The sequence below is a fragment of the Pseudoliparis swirei genome, chromosome 8 (genome assembly GCF_029220125.1).
Source record: "Pseudoliparis swirei isolate HS2019 ecotype Mariana Trench chromosome 8, NWPU_hadal_v1, whole genome shotgun sequence".
Taxonomy (NCBI): domain Eukaryota; kingdom Metazoa; phylum Chordata; class Actinopteri; order Perciformes; family Liparidae; genus Pseudoliparis; species Pseudoliparis swirei.
The window spans coordinates 4,883,034-4,905,477 of NC_079395.1; the positions used below are offsets into that span (position 1 = coordinate 4,883,034).

General features: G+C 45.9%; 1 protein-coding gene across 13 annotated transcripts in view; it reads right to left on the reverse strand.

Annotated features, from left to right (window-relative positions):
* The window catches only part of LOC130198302 (adhesion G protein-coupled receptor L2-like), a 151,808-nt gene that overhangs the window by 51,358 nt on the left and 78,006 nt on the right, over positions 1-22,444 (reverse strand). For all 13 annotated transcript variants that reach the window (XM_056421440.1, XM_056421439.1, XM_056421429.1 and 10 more), the window contains exons 3-4: positions 7,326-7,539; positions 2,117-2,226 (exon numbers count right to left, since the gene is read on the reverse strand). In XM_056421440.1, coding sequence (XP_056277415.1) covers positions 2,117-2,226; positions 7,326-7,539 — 324 coding nt within the window. The remainder of the gene's footprint in view (positions 1-2,116; positions 2,227-7,325; positions 7,540-22,444) is intronic.

Consider the following 22,444-nt stretch of genomic DNA (forward strand, 5'->3'; position numbering starts at 1 on the left):
GCATTAAAACCTGTTGCCGCCGCCTGTAACTGCCAAACTAAATCGTGCTATTGGCCGATGCAAAAGCAGAATAAATCCCCATCAAAAGAAACATGCCTCCTAAGTGGCGGGGAAGAAGGAGAAAGATTTTTTTTTAAAATGTTTAAAAAAAACTCCCGGTCATATTTAGATGGATGGCATTCTTAGAGAAACATCACAGACGTTATTTTTGGCGATGTGTCGACGGGGGGACGGGGGGGGGGGAATTCTGGTCAAACTTTTATAAACACAAATCAAAGAATTCGACTCGCCCACACACGTAACACACGCCGCGGCGCTAACGCCGCACGCCGCGAGAGGCGACGGCACATGTGACTGATGAGCCTCGTGTGGAGTTTCTCTGGGCGGGGGGGGGGGGGGTGGCTAGGGACAATATGTGAAAGTTTAGAAGTAAAAAAAAAAGAGAGAGCACAAAGGTTAGCTGGGGAGAGAGAGAGCACGAGAAAGGAGGTGAAAGGGAAGTCTGTTTGAAGGAAGAGAAGAAGAAGAAGTAGAAGAAGAAAAAAAAAAGGGTGAATATTTCTTAAGATGTTTACAATTCATCAATTTAAATACTAAGTACTTTCACAGGCAGGGATGAAGCCTCGAGCTTCACTTATAAACTCCTCTGAAACACCCGTTTAAGGTAGATTAACTCAAATCAGATACTGCAGACGGGAGGTTCGAGCCGGGCTGGATTCAGCCAACTCGACGGCACATTTAATCACATCATGTTCGCTCCGAAACACCGACGCCGATCCGTGACCGACGGCGGGAATCTGGTTCAACTTTAAGAGTTTTCTTTCTTTTTTTTCCACTTCTACTGTTTCTTTATGGTTTGTTTCCACCGGATTCCGCATCAGTGAATGTAATGTGCTAATGCGAGACCCATAATGTAGCCATTTCTGTGTAATCAACCCCATTTATCATCCCAGAAATCAAATCGTAACACTGTTATTGAAGACATTTCAAGCCTCGGTTCACCCGGCTTCCCCCCCCCCCTAACTAATGCAGATAGTTTCGCTTTTATTTCGCCAGTTTGGAAATATTTGCCTCCAAAAAAAAGCAGGTGAATGGAATTTGGTTTGTAGGGAGTATTTCTATTCATTTTAAGTAGAAAGGTGCTCCAATCAAAAGTTTTCTGTGCAGTATCCAGGGCAACGGGAACACAAATATGTGGTTTTGAATGTCGTGTTCCGTTGTCGTGAGCTCAGAGTTCGACGACGCTGCATTGAATCACAATCTAGTATCCTCGATATTATTAGATCATTTCTACGGTTGAGTTTTCAACATCTGCATGAAACCAAACTTGTGAATCACTCGAGCAAGAGCGGCTTGCTCTTAACACTGGAGGCGGGGCTTAGAACGTTGATATATGTTAGTCGAGGGACTACAGATGCAAATCAGCTGTAGCTACAATCTGGTACAGTGCGTCAGATGGTGACATTTATCTTTTATCTGTAAATAATACCTTTTTAAATAAAGATATAACACCTTTTTTTTTTTTTTTTAAGGAAGTTGTTGAACTACAAAGACAAACGGGGAGGATTTCTCTCCCTCATAAACATTCTTTGGCCGAGTGAGTTGAGGCGCTGGCTCGCGGCGAGCATATTACCCAGACATACAAGCAGCCGTTTCATTGAAGCCATTACGGGATTAACATTAATTTACATAAACAACAATAAGGGTCCAATGAGGGGATGTTTAGCCTTTGAGCCTGACCAATCTGGGTATTTTGCCAACCGGGAACCAGATCCCCCCCCCCCCCCCCCAAAAGGAAGCAGCTATCTCAACCTGAACCTGAAGACGGATATTACAACAACAACAACAACAACAAAAACAGCACAAATCAAACCCCGAACCACCTGCATGGCTGGATTCCACTGGAGGAAAATGAGAAAATATTAATTAATTTGATATTGCATTTGTAATCTGGGTGCGCTGGCCCTTTAAAAACCACCTCGACGCTCCATGCGTCATCCCTAAACGACCGCGAAGTACCATCTGTAAAGCAAACATCTGGCTAGTCTACAGACACTTTGAAAAAAGAAAGCACACAACAAGAGTTCAGTGTGAGATTTTGGGTGGCGATACTTACTATAGGGAACACACTCATACTGGACCTCTAAGTACTTGTAGGTGCCAGGGCATGGGTCGGGAAAGACATCAGAGCCAGTGACAACCACACACTGCGTACGGTTGTTGCACCTAGAGAGAAAAAAGATTGACCAGAGATTTCATCATGACTACCCCACACACACACACACACACACAGCAATACATTTAAATAACACAGGGGGCGGGGCCACAAAGGAACCGAAGAAATCCCGGGCCCAGGGCTGTCACATATGCATTTCTAGCTTTACACCTTGGCAAACAGAGAGAGGAATGAAGGGCATTAAGGAAGTGTACATGAATGTAAATGAATGTGTGTTAATGAATAAGAGAGGTGGGAAGAGGAGCAGCTAAAAGGCGTGTGAGGGGATTTTTGCAAAGGCATTTTTCCTTTTAACCGCGTCTTCGTAGCGCTATTGAAAGGGGAAGACGGTCATTAAAACACACAGGACAGGTGGCGCTGACATGCAGGTGGACTGGAATGGTCGCTCCTCTGTCTGCGTGCAACAAAACAAGACGGGGATGTCTTTATTTCTTTATTTTTAAAGAGATTCGAGAATGAAACAATGGAAATGGGGAGTTGAAAGTCTGATGAAGTTAGTGTGTGTGTGTGTGTGTGTGTTTGCAGATGTTTGTGGGTGCTAAAGATGTTCAAGTGTAGAGGGAGAAGGAGTGTAAATACTGTATAGGGGGTGGAATTGGCTCCACTTCAATCAAGTTCTTTTGATGCCGAGGGATTGAGGATAATAAAGTCGGCGGTAACGGATGCAAACAAGACGAAATTGGCACCAAGAATAGACATTCAACAATTTGCAAAGGCCTGAGATTAATATCTCAGAAGGTCAGCGGCATGTCATGCAAGTCGGGACATGTACATTTCAACACTGGACACGACTTTCAAAGATAGCATTGGTTATTTAAGAGGCTGTCTTTCTGTCGCTGCGAAATACCGGGATTGCGCAACAGAACAAGCGCACAAAGACCCGACTCGGCACTTTTCGGCGGTACCAAAATATTATTAAATATTATATATATTATATATACTGTATATACATTATATATATATACATAATAAATATATATATTATATATATACACATTATATATATATACAGTACATAATATATATATATATAATATATCTATTAAATATAAATATAGTAAATATAAATATATATAGGATATTTATATATATATATTAAATATAAATAATAGTAAATATAAATATTAAATAAATATATTTAGAATATTTATATATATAAATATATACAGGACTGTCTCAGAAAATTAGAATATTGTGATAAAGTTCTTTATTTTCTGTAATGCAATTAAAAAAACAAAAATGTCATGCATTCTGGATTCATTACAAATCAACTGAAATATTGCAAGCCTTTTATTCTTTTAATATTGCTGATTATGGCTTACAGCTTAAGAAAACTCAAATATCCTTAAATATTAGAATATCATGAAAAAGTATACTAGTAGGGTATTAAACAAATCACTTGAATCGTCTAATTAACTCGAAACACCTGGAAACACATTTTCAAATGTTTGATTTTGTTTTGCTGTTATAAATCTTTTTTTTACTTGGTCTGAGGAAATATTAAAATTTTATGAGATAGGATTTTAGAGTTTTCTTAAGCTGTAAGCCATAATCAGCAATATTAAAAGAATAAAAGGCTTGCAATATTTCAGTTGATTTGTAATGAATCCAGAATGCATGACATTTTTGTTTTTTTAATTGCATTACAGAAAATAAAGAACTTTATCACAATATTCTAATTTTCTGAGACAGTCCTGTATATGTGAATAAAAAGGCGTAAAGTCCATTATGAAGTTAACAAATAGCATCGGCTCGAGCATCACCGGCTACGGTGCCAGCTGCACTTAAAGAGATTCACTTTTCTGGCTGCGGCGAGCTGTCAGAGCATCACAGAGTCCCTTCAAATACATCCGCAGATGATCGATTTAATTCATAAGTCGGACTGACACCCGCTCCGACGGGGAGAAACCGTATTTACTATCCTAGACTGTGAGAGCTGCGCTTGTGTTATTTAAGATTCAACTAACAACTGAGAGCGTGAGCTCATTTAATATAATGCATTTTTGTGTATTATTGTGATTAAATTCACATATGTAATGTTATTTACTCCACACCCGCTGGCTATAATATTACCACGCTGCTTACAGGTTGCTGTATCAATAATAAAATGCATATAATAATATGGACCTCGAAAGCAGCCATTCAGCTTCTAGCTTCTTCATTGTTAATACTCGTGATTAGGGCTGAAACTAACGGTTATTTTAATTAGCGATTAATCTGTGGATTATTTTTTTCAATTAATCGATGAAAAACATAAATTTCCAACTCTTTATTCAAAAACAGAACTGACAACTAGCCCGACTATTGGGGGCGGGGCTTATCTCTGTTGCTTTGTTATCTTTTTTTTTTTTTTTTTTTGCGACATGGGGGGGACTGTGAATATGACACTTACAAAATTAATATGGCACATGAGTTTGGAACAAGGACCTTTTCTTAATAATATGATTCAACAATAACGTTCATTTTGTAGTCTTGTTCCGGCCTGATGAACAGTCCGATATTTACTCTCTTTTTCGCTCCGTTTCGGCCTCCACCGCCTCATGGGGAAACGCACCGTCGCTTTTAAAGAGCTTTTATTTCTTCGGGAGAGCCGAACCCCCCCCCCCCCCCCCCCGAAAAGAACAATGGCTGAAAGATCGCAGCTGTTAATTTCCTTCCGGGTGAGATTTCACTCTGGTTTTAAAACCTGCCGATGAAATTGCTGCCGCGTGATCTGTGCGGCGGCGAGCGCAGCAAAGTGTTTGCTTTCTCTCTAAGAGCTGCACCTCTGACCAGAGGAAACATTTATTCTGTTGTGGGAATGAGGACGAGGAACGTCGGCCAAGCAGCTTTATTTAGATTATCCTCTCGCGTGTGAATAGTTGAAGCTACGCTAGCGGGAAACCGGACAGGTGGCGGGAACGCGGTCGGTCAAATGCGCCATCCATCAACCGTCCATCTCCAATGGAGCCGTCTCCTGAATATTAAACAGCACCAGGAACAACAGTTTCCATCGCTCCCTTTGTACATTTCTCCTCCGGACACTTTGCATCGACGTGGATGTAAAACGAATTAAAACTAGAATGGGCACTCTATAGAGCGCATACCTTCGCACATCACAAGATTGGGCATTGCATTATGAACATGTTGGCATTAGTTGCATGCCAATTGGATAAAAATTGACCGCGCTATGGTAAAAAGAAGATTTTGACCTTTTTATGACCTTGACCTTTGACCCGATCGATCCCAAAATCTAATCAAATGGTCCCCGGATAATAACCAATCATCCCACCAAATTTCATGCGATTCGGTTTAATACTTTTTTACTTATGCGAATAACACGCATACAACCTGACCAAAATTCAGTCTTCCTTCTCTAACCCCAAAAAACTCTTCTCTATCTTTTCCAACCTCTCTGCCTGTCTGACTGACATCTCTCAGTGGATGTCTGCTCACCACCTGAAGATCAACCCTGACAAGACTGAGCTACTATTCCTTCCAGGAAAGGCTCCCCACCCACGACCTGACTATCACCTTCAACAGCTCTGTGTTGGCCAGGAACCTCCCAACATCGCTGTACATGCTGCACAACATCAATGTAACAAATAAATAAATTAATAAAAAAAATACACGGCGATCAAAACATTACCTTCCACATTTTCAATGCGAAGCTAATAAAGCTGTTAGATTCACGTCGAGCTGCTTTTAGTTCGATTCCTTTTTTTCCTCCCGCTCTGCAGACGTCCCTCTGTTCCTATCACCTCCATCTAGTTTGACGTGTTTGTTTGTTTGCGGCGCTCTTGCCGTTTGTTAATCCTCCTCCGACATTTGTGTTATTTTTGGTTTGCTGGGACTGATTAAAGTCTCCCAAAGCGCGGCCTCCCTTGGTTGTTGCATCATCCTTAATTGCGGTCAGGATGGCCCGTTTTTATCTGATCCGAACCGTGAGAATAATTCTGTCTGAGGGCTTGTGGTGCCGAGTCTTCTCAGAGCCAAAAGGGGGCGTGGCCACCGTCAGGTGTGTGTTACAGTACACGTGACATCTGTTGCTTCTCTCCATGCTGGAGAGAGATCCTCCTCTGTTGCTCTCCTGAACATTTTCTTCCCTTTTTTTTCCCCCCGTGAAAGGTTTTTTTCTTCTATTCCTTGGTAGTTTTTCCTGATCCGATGCGAGAGGTCAAAGGTCAGGGATGTCGTATGTGTACAGATTGTAAAGCCCTCTGAGGAAAAGTCTAAATTTGTGATATTGGGCTGTATAAAATAAACTGCGGTATCAGACGTGAAGACCGAGCGAGACGGCAGCACTCGCTCCATTCCCTCCCCGCTTCATCACGGAGGGTAAATACAGGAGTGAGAAAAAAATAACCCCAGAGGAGTGAGATGGTGGGCGATGATGCTCGGCCTAAGGGGGGGGCCAGGTAAGGGCAGAGCTGTGCTGGTTACCATTTATGAATCGTTCATCCGGTGGCCTTTAAAACACACACACACACACACACACCTCTCGGGGTGAGCTGAAGTGTCGTTTTGACAGCGAAGCAGCATCCTGCGAGAGGGTAGCGGGGATAAAAGGCACGGCGATGCCGGGCACCGCTCACCACCTGAGGCGCAGCCACTTCAACGCGCTACAAGTGTTTGAACAAAGCAAGCCTGACGTCCCACATCGGGGGAGTTAAGAGGCTGTTCGGCGTGTGTGTGTGTGTGTGTGTGTGTGTGTGTGTGACTCTCCCGTCTCGCCGAGCGCCGCCGATTACGACTCAAAAGCAGCGGCGCCGCCGCCACAGCTGGTGTGAAGGAGCGCCGCTCGCATGTGGAGAATTAATCCGCGCCCCCGGTTTTTATGATTTTTGAGAAACGCCACCTACATACATCTCAAAGAGGGGATAAAGACACTTTCATTGAATTTTTTAAAAAAGGTGCGAGATGTTGATTAATTGTCCTGTATGAAGGCGGCGGTGATAATTTAAACGCTTTTTTTCTCCTTTTGAGTGCAGAAAATGCGAGGCGCAGAAAGAAAGAGAACGTGAGAGAGAGAGAGAGAGAGAGAGAGGTCCTCTCGGTTATTGTTTGTGTAATAAGACGCCTCCCTCCCTCCGCTCCCCAGCGGTTTTACCTTTGCGATATGATCTTGTAGGCGTCGGGCAGATAGCAGTTGACGTTCTCCATCTGGAACGGGTCGGCGTCGCAGATCTTGTCGTCGGTCCGGCCGTAGTTGGACGTCTCGATCATGATGACATCACTGCCCGGGCAGCGGAGATCAATGGCGTATCCTTCGCAGGAGAGCTCCCTCCGGACCAGGCCGAAAGGCAGGGCCGCCCGGCTGAACTCTGGTGGTGGGGAGGGGGGGGGGGAGACAGAGACAAAGGACGAAACTTTAGGCGAAGGATAAAATTAATGGGGGACGAGGATCCTGATCCTGGCTTTCAGTCGGACCACACATGGCGCGGCGGGAAGTAAAAAGAAGGGAAAAAAATCCCCTGGCGCAAAAATAAATAGGCAACAGCGGTCCAATGTTTACCACGGTTTTAAACATTTAAACAGTCGGGGCCATTACACGCGATACAGGAATGAGAGAAAGACGAAACAATTCATCTCTCCATCTCTCTGCGGTCCCGGGATGTTGGCTAAGACATCACATCTTAAGTTATTGGAGACCAATGGTAACCTCATAAATTCCTGAGCAAACACAAAAGGCTGCGGAGAGAAGCTCCGCCGCGAAGCCAATCCTATCCGGGCCGACCAGAGTTTGCTTTGGGGGCCGGGCGAGCACCTCCCCCCCCCCTCCCCCCTCTCTCTGCCCCGCCCCCTCCTCATTTATTTAGTTTGCGTGACTCGCTCTGCAAAGACGGATAGAGAGGGGAGAAAAATGGCAGAATTCCGGCAGAATGGAGCGTAATACAATCTATGATACAGTGTCGGGGATCGAAGAGTCTGGAGTCCACACGGGAGGAAAAAAGAAAAATCTATACGCGGAACAGAGCGAGATGGAAGCGCAGCCAGATGGCTCTACTTCCGGGAACATTGAACTCAAATATGCCCCCTCCGCCTTTTCAGCAAGCTGCAAAAGGAATAGATTATTCCTCTTTATTTAAAATAGGGTTAAACTAAAAAAAAAAAAATCCGTATTTTGTATTTTCCGCACAGCTCGCTCCTAATTAGCCCTCCTGTCGGCCCGTTGCCTTGCGCTACGCTCCCATTGGCTCCCGAGCGCCGTCGTGTACTCACACTCACCACCTCGGGTTCACTCTGCACCCCCCCCCCCCCCCCCCCGCTCTAATTATCCTCACACCTCTGACAGCCAGGGCCTGACGCAATTAGCATTGTTTGAACTGCTCAGAGTTGAAGTGGATCCGGCTTGAAATTCCTGCCTTGAACACCCCACACACACACACACACGCACCCCGACCCGGGCTCACTTAATAATGATATTGTGTGTGTGTGTCGGTTTGGCAAACACACATCCGTGAGACGTCGTTGAGAATATAACGTCGGAGTCGTCCCGCATGAGGAGAGAGGTCTGCGTGCGCCAGTCGTGGTCTCGCTATAACCGAATGTGAACCTAATGGTATAGATTCTCTGGCTTTCGGCCACTCGACGTTTCATTATAGCGCCATGATCCGTCTAATGGCCAGTAGATTTTGCTTAGCTCGCCTGTTTATCACCTCATTAGCAGACGTCAGTGTAGTCGAACCCGTAAGCGGAAGGGCCGTCGGGTCACTCGATCTATTCCAATAACCACGACGATTACCCCAAAACCGCTCAGAAAAGGCCGGCTGGGATGGCGGATGATAAAGATGAGGAGGGAAAAAAAACACGAGAGCGAAGTCGCCGGGTTTTTTTTTTACTGGCGAGGACTAATGATCGCCCCCGCCTGCCATTCCTCACGGGAGGAGTGACGGGGTTTTATCGCGGCAGCCACAGACGGGCCGGCGGCGGACAGAAAGAATGCATTTCACGGGGTTTAAAAAAAAACGGAAAGAGGGAGCGCCGTTCGGCCAAGACACCCTCGTCACGGACGCACGCGCGTGCCCGCGCACGCCATCTGCCCGAGTGAACTTCCTCTCTTTTCTCTGGCCGTCTGGCCGGCTCTGGCCATCCATCAGGCCCGGCGTCGGCGTAATGGCCGGCTGCTGTCAGCGGAGGCCGGGGCGATTGATTGGATCTCCGTGTTCGGGATGGCGCTGCATCCAAAAAAGGGGGCGTGTCTGGACCGGACCGCGGCGCCCAGACAACAAATCGCCCGCTCTCGGTCTCATTGAAGACCGTCTTCGCGACTTGTAATCGAGCGAGCGATGACAAATCTGTGTAAAAAATACATATAAAGGAGATTGCAGAACGAGAGCTGAATATTTTTGGGTCGACTTCACTGAATGTTGCTTAAGCTCTTAAGGATTTGAAGCTCGGAGAGAAAGAAGAATCCCTGAGACAACAAAGGTTTCTGGATGAAAGTCGTCTTCCGTGTTGATTTCCTTCGTCTTAAACAAGTTTTTTGGGGAGACTGTTTTTTTTCTTACCCTCCCCGGAAAGAGACGCGGATTTGTTTGTGTGCACAAATGTCAACGTCTTTGGGAGGTATGAAAAGCTTTCTCATCTCTCATTCTCTGCTTTGTTTGACTGCTCAACTCTGCAGCAGTTGAGGACTGCGACAAAAGGGCACCGGCTTCGGGGGGGGGGGGGGGGGGAACACGGTGTCAAGAAAACTGCAGGAAGAAATCCATTACACGATCCTCGCTCGTGCGTTTAAAAAAAAAAATACCCCCCCCAAAAAAGGACTCAGGAGGAAGAAGGCCAACTCTCTCCGTGTCTGTCCCTTAGATCAACGTCGAATTGCGCAATCAGTCAGGGGGAATTGAATAATGCTTTTATATGACCACTTAGTCGGAGTGCCACGGCGGCCCCTTTGACTTCGCCATAATTGCCGGTGATCCCCCGTTCCCGGCCTTGTTGACACGTCGCCTTATCAAGCATTCTGGTCAGGCAGTGACTGGGAGGAAAGTAGCTTTTCAGATCCCCCTCCCCTCTCCCCCCCCTCCCCCGAGCTGCCTGCTAAGCCGTCTATTGAGCTCAGGAGAGCAAAAGCAAAGGGCCAAGGACTGCTTCACAATACGCTGCATTCTAGGAGCTTCTCTTCTTCTACTCCAGCCGACAGCTGATAATTCACCGGCGACAACCCCCCCCCCCCCCCTTCCCTCACAATACATATTTTGTTTTCTATCAACACCCTCGAAATTGGAAGTGGTGCCGTGGCTCTCAGATGGGTGCATCTGGAACCATCCACAGAGTAACCGCTCGGTGGCTGGAGATGAAGCGAAAAGATAATGGCGAATTTTTGCCGTCGAGATATTGCCATTTTGGCGAACTTGTGAGCGCCGGACCGTAACACACATGTGGAGGTCCATCTGCGCCGCGCTCCGTGCGTTCGCGGTCACGATTAACCTTCAACCCTGCAAAGTCCTACCGCCTCGGGACTTCAGAGGGAGAGAGAGAGAGAGAGAGAGAGAGAGAGCTGGAGGATTGTTTGATCAGTCCAGAAGAAGGAAAAAAAAAGAAAATGCGGCCCGTTTTTTTTTTTTGGAGGGTAGACAGAGTGGCGAGGGCTGGCACAGACAGAAAGCAAAGGCGTCGGTTGACGCTTGTCATCCTCCATTAAGGTTCCTTTGATTGGCCTTTGTGGTCCTGGAAACGGCAAACAGCTGCATGCAAATGGCCCCCGTTTCCCCGTGGCTGGCCCCCATTGTTCTGGGCTCGGGTTTGACGGAGACGCTTTCTCTGCAGCATAAAGGAGGGTGTAGCCTTTAGTCAAATAAGAGGGCCCCCTCCGCGGTCGCAGCAGGAGCACTTCAAGTTTGTTTGTCTTTTTTATGTTGTTTTATACCCCATGTTACTGGTAGCCAACATCTTTGGAAGAAAGCGCAGATCCTAGAGTCAAGCTCCCCCCCCCCCCCCCCAACAGCGGGGGATGCCTCCGTAATCCAATATCCGGAGTGGTTTTACAGCATGTTTTGCTCCGGTGGAGATTTTCAATGGTAATTCATAAAGTAGGATAAGGGAGAAGAAGAAAAAAAAATTGAATTATTAATATTAGGGAACAAAGCATCATCCCAGTTTCTCCTCTTCTTTCCATCTCTTTTGTTCTTTACTGCAGTTTTTTTAATCGGTTCAGTGGAACTTTTTGATTGTTGGCCAAGGAATAAAATTATCTTAAAAAAAAAAAAACATTTTAAGTGTTAAATAGAAAAATAAGTGCACTTCACTGTCCATCCATATGCCACTTAACGGAACGACTAAACACAAGGACTAATTCAGCTTGAGCGGCACAAAGACGACTCTCAAAAACGTCCGTTCCCACGTCTCGTAACTTCGCGAGGCCTCGAGGGTCGCTGCGCGAAATGTGTTTACTCGTTCGCAAATGCGGTACGTGACCGCCCATCACAAGTGAGAGGCTCGCGGGGCCGAGGTGGGAGATGAGAAGGGAGATTTGGGATTCGCAAAAAAAAATAACACCTGCCTTTCAAATACAGACAACAACCCGAGAACACGGCTCGAATTTCATTTCGACCCTTCGAGAAAATGCGGTGAAACACTGACAAATCTAGTTGGACATATGGCACCGTTTCCCATGACACTTTAGTCCCCGCTGGAGTCCACCTTGCTGGGAATTGTCTCTGAAGACTGTCAGACAAGACCACAAACCCCGGGGTTACTCCCGCCTTTCCCAGACGACTGCTATCAGACACTCTTGATTCCGATAGAAGTATTCTAAAATAGAAACGGGCAACATGGGAGTCCATTTGCGGTGAGAGGAAGCACTCTGAGTCGTATCTCTTCCCTCCTTCTTCTGACGGCCTCCGTCAATCCAGCGAAGCCGCTTCCCAATCCCAAAGCCTCCCTTTGTATTCATCGCCGTCATGCCCTTTTCTTTCCCCAATTCATCTCCTGAACGTTTCTCAACTTACGAAAGAAGAAGAAAAAAAAAACGAAGAAGCAAAAAGAACAGCAGGCGGGGAAGAGAGAATCACAAGCTCCATGTTGACATGTCTCGTTGAAAGGATTTGAGTGGGTTTCATATTGCCGAGGCTGAGATTGACGCACCCCGCTGCTTCCTCTTAACTCCTCAGGTGGGACCTATTTTGAGAAAGCTTGCTGAAAGATAAAATCCCGTCTTTACAGCATGGGTCTAATTGTCATTATCGTGGCCATTTTGATGAGTGGGCCACGCTAACTTTGATTCAGGAAACAAACCGCCAAATATTGTAGGAGTTGCATGAGCCTCCGATGCTTAAACGTACATTTTACCAAAATAGAATGACGTGAATACGTACACCATTTTGGGAAATATGCTGATTCGCTTTCTCGATGAAAGAAGAGAGGCTGTAGCTAAGGCGAGCAGCAAGTTAGCTTAATTAGCGCGCCAGAGACTGAAAACGACCAACTTAATCTCTCCAGGGGGAACAAAACCTGCTTACCCACTCTTTAAAGTTGACTCACTAGAAACAGTATGTACTTTATTTGTTTAATCCGCGGTTTTTAAGCACATAAACTCCCCCCACCTCTCTTTAAACCCCAACATGTCATTTAGCATCTTTACGCTAACCTAAGCTAACCAGCTGCTGGCTCCAGTTGTACAAAACATCCGGTCTTTACAGCATGGGTCTAATTGTCATTATTGTGATGACTGGGCCACGCTAACTTTTATTTTTACCTCAATCATACGACAGGAATAGCCTACATACTACATTTTGGGAAATATGCTTATTCGCTTTCTCGATGAAAGAAGAGAGGCTGTAGCTAAGGCGAGCAGCCAGTTAGCTTAATTAGCGCGCCAGAGACTGAAAACAACCAACTTAATCTCTCCAGAGGGGGAACAAAACCTGCTTACCTACTCTTTAAAGTTGACTCACTAGAAACAGTATATGTACTTTATTTGTTTAATCCGCGGTTTTTAAGCACATAAACCCCCCCCCCCCCACCTCTCTTTAGACGCCAACATGTCATTTAGCATCTTTACGCTAAGTTAAGCTAACCAGCTGCTGGCTCCAGTCACATAAAACATCAAACTCTCCGCACAAATGCAAACTGGCGTGTTTTCCTAAAATATAAAATAATTATTTTGTCACTTTCTGACAGTAAACAAAGTGCACAACCTCCTGGATTAGCTTCGGGCAGGTAGCTACAGCTGCCGACCCATCAGCACACTGGTTTATTTACATTACCGAGTCGGTGACTGTTACATGAAAAAGAGAAACGCGCTGAAGGAACCGACATCTGTTTCCCTCGAGATATACACGATACAATAATTAATAAATACAGACAACAAGACAAGTTGCCGGCTGGCTAACCAAGCAGTTAGCAGGACTAGCCTGGCTAATCCAAAAAGGCTCCAGTCTGACTTTTAGCCGCACTGAAAGATACGCGTCTGGAAATGATTCATGCGGTGATTATTATATTTTAGGAGCGCCGTGTTCCCCAGCATTCATTGTTTTGCCAGAGTCACGTTTTCTGAATTTCGACAGCGGCTCTGCAGGAGTGTCGAGTTACCCTTACCCGTTCGTCAAAAAAAGAAAGAAGCCACAATCAAAAGAGCGAGGCCCGGGGTGGTCGCATAATGCCCCATTAAACATGCAGACCCCTCGATGAAGCCTCTAACCGCCTCACGGTGGACACCGAATATTTTAAATGCACACACTGTTCTATTTGGATGGAATTAAGACAACTCGCGGAAAATGTGGAAGTTTTGCCACAACCGATGCACAGTCGACGCGGCGGATTACTTCTTGGTTCAGGCGGCTCAGCTGCAGAGAAGACTGCAGATGAAGAAATCCTCCCGAGGGAGAGGGAACTAAAAAGAGGAGGAGGAGGAGGAGGAGGAGCGGATTGTTCCAGGAGCTCATGGACAGACATGCATTGGACATCCCCCACAAAGAAGAAGAAGAAGAAGCGAGAAGGAGATGGAGAGGCAAAGAAGAAGGAGGAAAAGAAGGAAGAAGAAAGTAGAAGAAGAAGCAAGTCCAAGAAGGAAATGAAGAAGAAGAAGAAGAAGAGGGGGGAGAAGAAGAAGTTGATCTAGAAGAAGAAGAAGAAGAAGAAGTAGAAGAGGAGGGGGTGAGAAGAAGATCTAGAAGAAAAAGATCTAGAGAAAGTAGAAGAGGAGGGGGTGAGAAGAAGAAGAAGAAGAAGAAGAAGAAGAGGAGAGAAAAGAAGAAGAAGAAGAGAGTGAGGAGAAGAAGAAGAAGAAGAAGAAGAAGAAGAAGAAGAAGAGTGGAAAAAAGAAGAAGAAGAAGAAGAAGAAGAATAAATAATTTAGCAGGTAAGAGTCGAGTAATAAAGTATAATTTTACACCTTGTATCGTCTCCCGAAAGAACAACTGTCATAAATAAACTGCCGCAGAGGCGAAACACTTGAGAGAAAAGAAATGGTTCGACTTGGAAGATGAAAACACCGATAATCTCCTCGGGGGGGATCCACTTTGACAGAATTAGTCCACTGCTTGTTCAATATCTAACATAATGTTGCATCCCCCTTTTTTCAAAAGGAAGTTGATGAAACCCGCCGAAAGAGGCGAGTTATAGAAACGCTCCTCAGGTGTGTCCGGGGTTGTCGTTCCACAGGTTTGATCCCCCCCCCCCCCCCCGAGTGATGCTTAACTCCCCTTTAAGCCCACATGTTACCCCTGCACTTGAACGTCCCCCCCGTCCCCCCCTTCCGCTGGATTTTCCGCTCAAGATATTGTCCCAGAGTAAGTCAGGTGCTTCCCTCGGGGTGCGGATGGAGTGGTGGAAAGAGGAGGAGGATGTGGGGTTTGTCCTCATCAACCCCTCCCCCACGCGGCCCGATCAGAGCCCGGCCCGCGAGGCTTTCAACCGGGAGCGTCACGCAGACGGGGCGTCAAGCCGCGGCTGGAACACGCATCACATGAATAATGAAGCGCAGACTACAAGGATGACTAGAGCACCGGGATCAGAGCCCGGAGGCGGGGCTGACGGAGGGGAGGCGGGCTTCATCTTTAACGCGGAGCCTGAAGGAGTCTTTTCACGCAGCGGTTCTTCTTCTTCTTCTTCTTTCCACTTTCTTCTTCTCACTCTCATCTTCTTCTTCTTTTTTCCAATCTCTTCTTCTTCTTCTTCTCCTCTTCTTCTTCTTCTTTCCACTTTCTTCTTCTTCTTCTTCTCACTCTCTTCTTCTTCTTTTTTCCACTCTCTTCTTCTTTTCTCTCCTCTTCTTCTTCTACGACTACCTCTTCTTCTTCTTTCCACTTTCTTCTTCTCACTCTCTTCTTCTTCTTCTTCTTTTTTCCACTCTTCCTCTTCTTCTTCTTTTTTCCACTTTCTTCTCCTTCTTCTTCTTCTTTTTTCCACTTTCTTCTTCTTCTTCCTCTTCTTCTTCTTCCTCTTCTTCTTCTTCTTTTTTCCACTTTCTTCTTCTTCTTCTCACTCTCTTCTTCTTCTTTTTTCCACTCTCTTCTTCTTCTTCTTCTTCCTCTTCTTCTTTTTTCCACTTTCTTCTTCTTCTTCTCACTCTCTTCTTCTTCTTCTTTTTTTCCACTCTTCTTCTTCTTCTTTTTTCCACTCTTCTTCTTCTTCTTTTTTCCACTCTCTTCTTCTTCTTCTTTTCTCTCCTCTTCTTCTTCTTCTACTTCTTCGACGACTACTTCTTTTTCTTCTTCCTCTTCTTCTTTTTTCCATTTTCTTCTTCTTCTTTCCACTTTCTTCTTCTCACTCTCTTCTTCTTCTTTTTTCCACTCTCTTCCTCTTTTTTCCACTTTCTTCTTCTTCTTCTTTTTTCCACTTTCTTCTTCTTCTTCTTCCTCTTCTTCTTTTTTCCCACTTTCTTCTTCTTCTTCTTCTCACTCTCTTCTTTTTCTTCTTTTTTCCACTCTCTTCCTCTTCTTTTTTTCCACTTTCTTCTTCTTCTTCCTCTTCTTCTTCTTTTTTTCACTTTCTTCTTCTTCTTATTCTTCCTCTTCTTCTTTTTTCCACTTTCTTCTTCTTCTTCTCACTCACTTCTTCTTCTTCTTTTTTCCACTCTCTTCTTCTTCTTCTTCTTCTTCTACATCTACTACTACTTCTTCGACTACTACTTCTTTTTCTTCTTCTTCTTCTTTTTTCCACTTTCTTCTTCTTCTTCAGGGATGTCGACAGGACACATCCTGAGCACCCGCTAACGAGGCTTATCTCGCTTCGTCACATTTTAACCGATTGCACACGCTGAGCGTCCAGAATCTGGAGTGGCGGGGCAACACAATGTGAGAAACGTGCTGGTCGCTCGCGCTCGCTCGCCAGTTTCAGGGAAATAAGCGTCGCTATGTGCGATGGTAGCTGAGCTAGCATCGCATTGCTGGCAGGCTGTGGGTTGGGTTGTATAGAGGTCGAAGTAAACTCCTCCCAGCAGTATAAATAAGAAGAGACAATTAAATAAATGAAAAAGTCATGTCAAATCTCATTTGAATCCTAGAGGTAAGGATATTATGTGTTGATGGTGGATTTGGAAAGGGGTTGCCATGGTTTCCTTTGACTGTCATCGTCATACATCGATCTGAATTCATCATCACAATTGAAGAAGAATTGGAAGAATTAAGAAATGTAGAATGTTGCTCAACAAACTTCTTTCCCCCCTTTGCTGAACAGATCTGTCCCCAAAAAATAAGAATAGGTCGAGCACGCTTCGACTGCACTTCTCTTCTCATACAGAGAGAGAGAGAGAGGAGGAACGATGACGTCATAGCGTGGCTTCTGGCAGGTGTGCCGTTAGCCGAGCTAGCAAGCAGTATTCCGAAATATTTGCCAATGTTTTTGTCGGTCTCCGTCGAGCCATGTGACTCCTGCCTTGCCGAGAGTCTCCCGTGCGTACAGAGACTGTTGCTAGCACACTGAGCATGCATAGGTGCCCCCCCCCCCATGTGACTACATCACTGAGCATGCATAGGTGCCCCCCCCCCATGTGACTGTAAAAAAATAAAAATATTAGTGCTGTGAAAAATAACGCGTTAACTCAGTTAATTAAATTACAGGATTAATTAGTTTGTTTTTTTAACGCATTTAACGCATGCGCAGAATGAGCTTCCAATCCGTCTGTTGTTGGTCGTCTCTCCAGCAGCATGTCATTCTGTCTCTACGTGTCGCGTTAACACGACTCCGATCTCCGTCTCGCGTGCCGCAGAGCTCGGATGCCGGCGTGTGCGCGCACATCGGGACGAAAAATATACACTTTTATTAATCCCCAAGGGGAAATTAGTTCTCTGCATTTAACCCATCCTTAGTTATTAAGGAGCAGTGGGCTGGGGGTTCAGTGCCTTGCTCAAGGACACTTTGACTTGCAACTAATAGGGAGAGCGGGGATCGAACCCACAACCTTGCGGTTGCAGGACGGCCCTCTTACATCACTGAGCATACATAGGTGCCCCCCCCCCCCATGTGACTGTACGTGCAACGGGGGACATTTTTGGAGTCAAATCCAACAGGAGGAGGGAAAAAACAAAAAACATCCCGGCACATTCCTTGGCAATAACCCCGCTGCTATCTCTGGAACACTGACCACCTTGATTGGCTTGACCGCGATGACCTTGCTGCCCCCCCCCCCCCTCCCTCTCTATCCCCTCCATTCCCTTTTACCAGCGGCATTCCGGTCAATGCGTGCAGAAAAAATGGGAGCGCTGATAAGAGACGCACAGACGGGGGTGGAGGGGTGAGGGGAGGGGGGAGATCTCGTTGACGGACAGCTTCCTGCCCCTCATCTTCTGCGGAGGCCATTGTGCCTCGCGCACTTCAACGGGGGGGGGGGGGGGGGGGGGGTCAATGCCGATAGCGGCAGGCAAACAAAAACGCTCTTTGTGCCTTTGCTGGTTTTTTTTCCCTCCTTCCCCGCTGCGTACTTATTCAATTTCCTGCACGGCAGGAGAGGGCTCTCCTTATCTTTGACTGTTTATACCTGTAAACCGACTGGTGGCCTTTTGTCTGCCCGGCGACCCGCCCTGAGGTGACATTTAATTCCTGGATTAAAAGAAACGGCGTGGTCACGCTCGACGGCACGGCCTCTCAGCCTGAGGAGATTACTAATACAGGGAAGGCAACAGAGCTGCATTCATGGCCCGTCGTGAGATCTAGCCGACAGACACAGAGGGGGAGAGAGAGGCAGAGAGGGAGGGAGAGAGAGAAAGGTGAAGGGAGATGGAAAGGGAGAGAAAGAGAGACTATTACACCGCTTTGAATCATACGCGACCGGGGGGGGGGGGGGTGGACAGGGAGAGAGAGAGGGAGAGAAAGAGAGGCAAAGGGAGATGGAGAGGGAGGGAGGGAGAGAAAGAGAGAGAGGTGAAGGGAAATGGAGAGGGAGAGAAAGAAAGAAAGAGGCGGAGGGAGATGGAGAGGGAGAGAGAGAGAGAGAGAGGCAAAGGGAGATGGAGAGAGAGAGAAAGAAAGAAAGAGGCGGAGGGAGATGGAGAGGGAGAGAGAGAGAGAGGCAAAGGGAGATGGAGAGGGAGAGAGGGAGAGAAAGAAAGAAAGAGGCGGAGGGAGATGGAGAGGGAGAGAGAGAGAGAGAGGCAAAGGGAGATGGAGAGGGAGAGAAAGAGAAAGAAAGAGGCGGAGGGAGATGGAGAGGGAGAGAGAGGCAAAGGGAGATGGAGAGAGAGAGGGAGAGAAAGAGAGAGAAGCGGAGGGAGATGGAGAGAGAGAGGGAGAGAAAGAAAGACTGTTACATCACGTTGAATCATACGCGACCGACCAAATGTGATCATCTTCTCTTCTTTTTCCTCCTTCTCTTTCTTTACGTGAGGAGGTCTCAACCCAAAACACACACACACACACCTGTGACACAGAAAACACATTGACTGTATCCATCATCATTTCTTTTATTGATTGCCATCCCTTCCACGTTTGTTTGTACCACCGGCCGGTATCGCGGAAAATCATAACCAGCAAAAAAAAAACGAGAAATCCGGGACGTGAGCGGTGTGACGTTCATGATACGGAACGAGGAGGACGGGCAGAAGAGGACGCATCTTTTCTTTTGTTGTGAACGATTTTCACGGCGAGTAAATATAATTGACGCCCCTCCCCCCTCCCGCTCTCTTTTTTTCCGTTTTTTTGTTCAAATGGCCTTCGTGTTCTTCATATTTCCAAAACCAAGCTCTCTCTAACAAATGAATGCTTAAAAATGTAATTCACGATGAGGGTGGAGGAAAAAAATAAAACATCTGGAGTGGCGCGGTGCTGAAGAAAAGGAGAATGAGCTGCCGCAGGTATCCAGCGAGAGCAACAATCTGTCGTTTTGCCTGAGCGCGACGTTCCTTCGCCGGGAAATGTTCGCCGCATCCTGTTTAGCTTTTTTTGCACGTCTGTTGTTGCTTTTGTTAAAAATAAAATCAGTTCTGACGCGTGCCTCCGAGCTATTCGCGAGTATCGGGGCGAACGTTGAAGATCCGACAGGTTCTTGTTGCCTCCGTAAATACTTCTGTCTCCGTTCCAAACCCGATTTATAGTGTTGGCAAACACAAAGGGAAAGGGAAGGGGGGAAAACAATCTACGGCTTCCTATAGTCTGGACTCGGTTTGAGTGTCAGATCCTTCTGCTTCCACTCCAGATTAACTGCAGGACTTTGTTGTGACAGCTGAAGCCTCCTGTGAAACACACACACACACACACACACACACACACGCGGCGAGCAAATCCAAAAAGTTTAGATTCCGAAGGCAAAACTACTTTGCGGGTTGTAAGCGGGACTCGTCTATTATTTACAATTAGGCCGCCTGGAGTAATACAAAAAAATAAAAACAAGTGCGGACAGCGGTTAAAGAAAAGGGGAAGAGCGAGGGAGGCATCTGCTCCGATGTTTATACGTCGTGTTCCCATACGGGGTGTGAGCTGAGCTGCGAGCGGGAGAGATTTAAGACATGCTTAACAAATGAAATGGACCTGTCAGGGAGGCGCTGCCCCCAGCCCGTGTAATTAAGTGTTTGTTCATCAGCTGGCTATAAAACAACAACTTTTACAAGCACGCGATAAAGCAACGCAGGCTTCTCGCCTCGAGGGGCGAAAGAGGAGCTTCGCTCTCACGTTCGCGTATTGGATGGAGATTTTTTTTGTGCTCCCGTTGCCCGCCCCCTGAAAAAAAAAAAAAAGAAGGACGAACTCAGGAAATCGCTGTTCCAATAAATCTCGGATGACCCTATCGAGGGGGCGATATTGCATTTCATTTCCTCCGAGTGGAAGACTGATCCCGGAGATTCACGCGAGTCGGGGGCTCATTTCCATTTCCGTGCTTCTCGCACGATTTCAAAAACTTCTCCAGGTGCGCCCGTTATTAAAAAAAAAAGCGCAGCGCGAGCGGATTTGTTACGCAACGGCGCGTGGGAAAAGAAAGAAAACACACACACACACATCCGGTGATCTTCTGCGCCCCGTCATTTTTTTAAGGGAGCTGCATCGTGGGATTGTGGCAAAAAAACGGTCTTTGAAAAATTATGGAAGGAAAAAAAAAAGCGGTGATTTATCTGTCTCCGTGTGGTAGGAAGAGTCCATTCAATCCAGATGATGAACCCCTGCCACCCCCTCCCCTTTGAAACACTTCCAGTTGGGCAGCATCTTAATGCACGGTTGATATATCTCTTTTTTGTATTTATTCTTCTCTCCTGCTTGTTCTCACCCCACAGATTGACCACTCATCTGTGAATCTCCCACGGTTTAGCTGATAATTCATGATCTGGACCCCCCCCCCACACCCCTCCCCACAAGCATTCAATATGAATTATAAAATGGCGAGCCAAGCATATCAATGGATGACAGGCTGGATCTGTACGGCCCGGAGCCAGAAGAGGAGTTAGAGCACAACCCCCCCCCCCCCCCCATTCAGTCAACCCCACAGGGCCAGAGTTGGCATGAGGGGCGGGTCCTCCATCAGCACCATGTGTGTACGGCACTGCGCGGGACAAATGTTGCACTGAGACGTATTGTTAACCTCTACAACCTTCTTTTTTTTAAGGGGGGTGGTGAACACAAACATGCTGGTGTGTTTAACCGAGGGATATTTCACAGTCCTCCTTAGAGAGAAATGTGCAGTGTGTTTCTCCCCGGAGCCGGAGGGGCCTCAGACTCCTCAGCGCAGAAAGAAAAGCTTTGTCTGGGAAATCTAGCATTGCTCCTTTTTTGTTGTTTTTGCATTTTTATTATTACACAATATAAGTTTAACATTTTTAAAAGTCTGTCATTCGGTCGGACCAAAACAAAACACCGCCCTCGTCGCTCTGATCCCCGTCTCTGCAGACACGACACAAACCACTTTCATCTTCTTTTTTTATACATTTCTTTCCTTTTTTTTCCTCCGCAATATTTAGACACGAAGGCCCGCCGCTCTGAAAGCGTTGACACTCGACTTTACAACATAATCCCCCTCTACATCTGTCTTTCTTTACTTTAAAGACTCAGATAACGGCTCTCGTGCGCTCGCCCCACCTCTGTGGCTGCTCCCTTTTAGACGGGTCGTCTTCTTTCGGAGCGGCAGACGGGGCGGTCGGAAACATCTGATACCTGCGTGACCTAGTTTTCATGGAGCGGGCGGCGACTTCTCACAGATATGTGACATGAAACACCGCGGAGATAAAGAAGAAGAAATGGGGCACAAACATCGGGAAGAAAAACTGGCGTATATGGAGAATTTAAAAGGGTTCATATATATATATATATATATAGAGAGAGAGAGAGAGAGAGAGAGAGAGAGAGATTCCATGTTACATATTAAAAAGACAAAAGTTTGAAATTTTTTAAAAGTTGAATTAAAACTTTTTTTTTTTTAATTAAATACAATTACATTCACATATTTCTCTATTTCTTATATTTTAATATGAAACACCACGGAGATAAAGAAGAAGAAATGGAGCACAAACATCGGGAAGAAAAACTGGCGTATATGGAGAATTTAAAAGGGTTCATATATACAGGACTGTCTCAGAAAATTAGAATATTGTGATGAAGTTCTTTATTTTCTGTAATGCAATTAAATAAACAAAAATGTCATGCATTCTGGATTCATTACAAATCAACTGAAATATTGCAAGCCTTTTATTCTGATTTATTGCTGATTATGGCTTACAGCTTAAGAAAACTCAAATATCCTATCTCTAAATATTAGAATATCATGAAAAAGTATACTAGTAGGGTATTAAACAAATCACTTGAATTGTCTAATTAACTCGAAACACCTGCAAGGGTTTCCTGAGCCTTGACAAACACTCAGCTGTT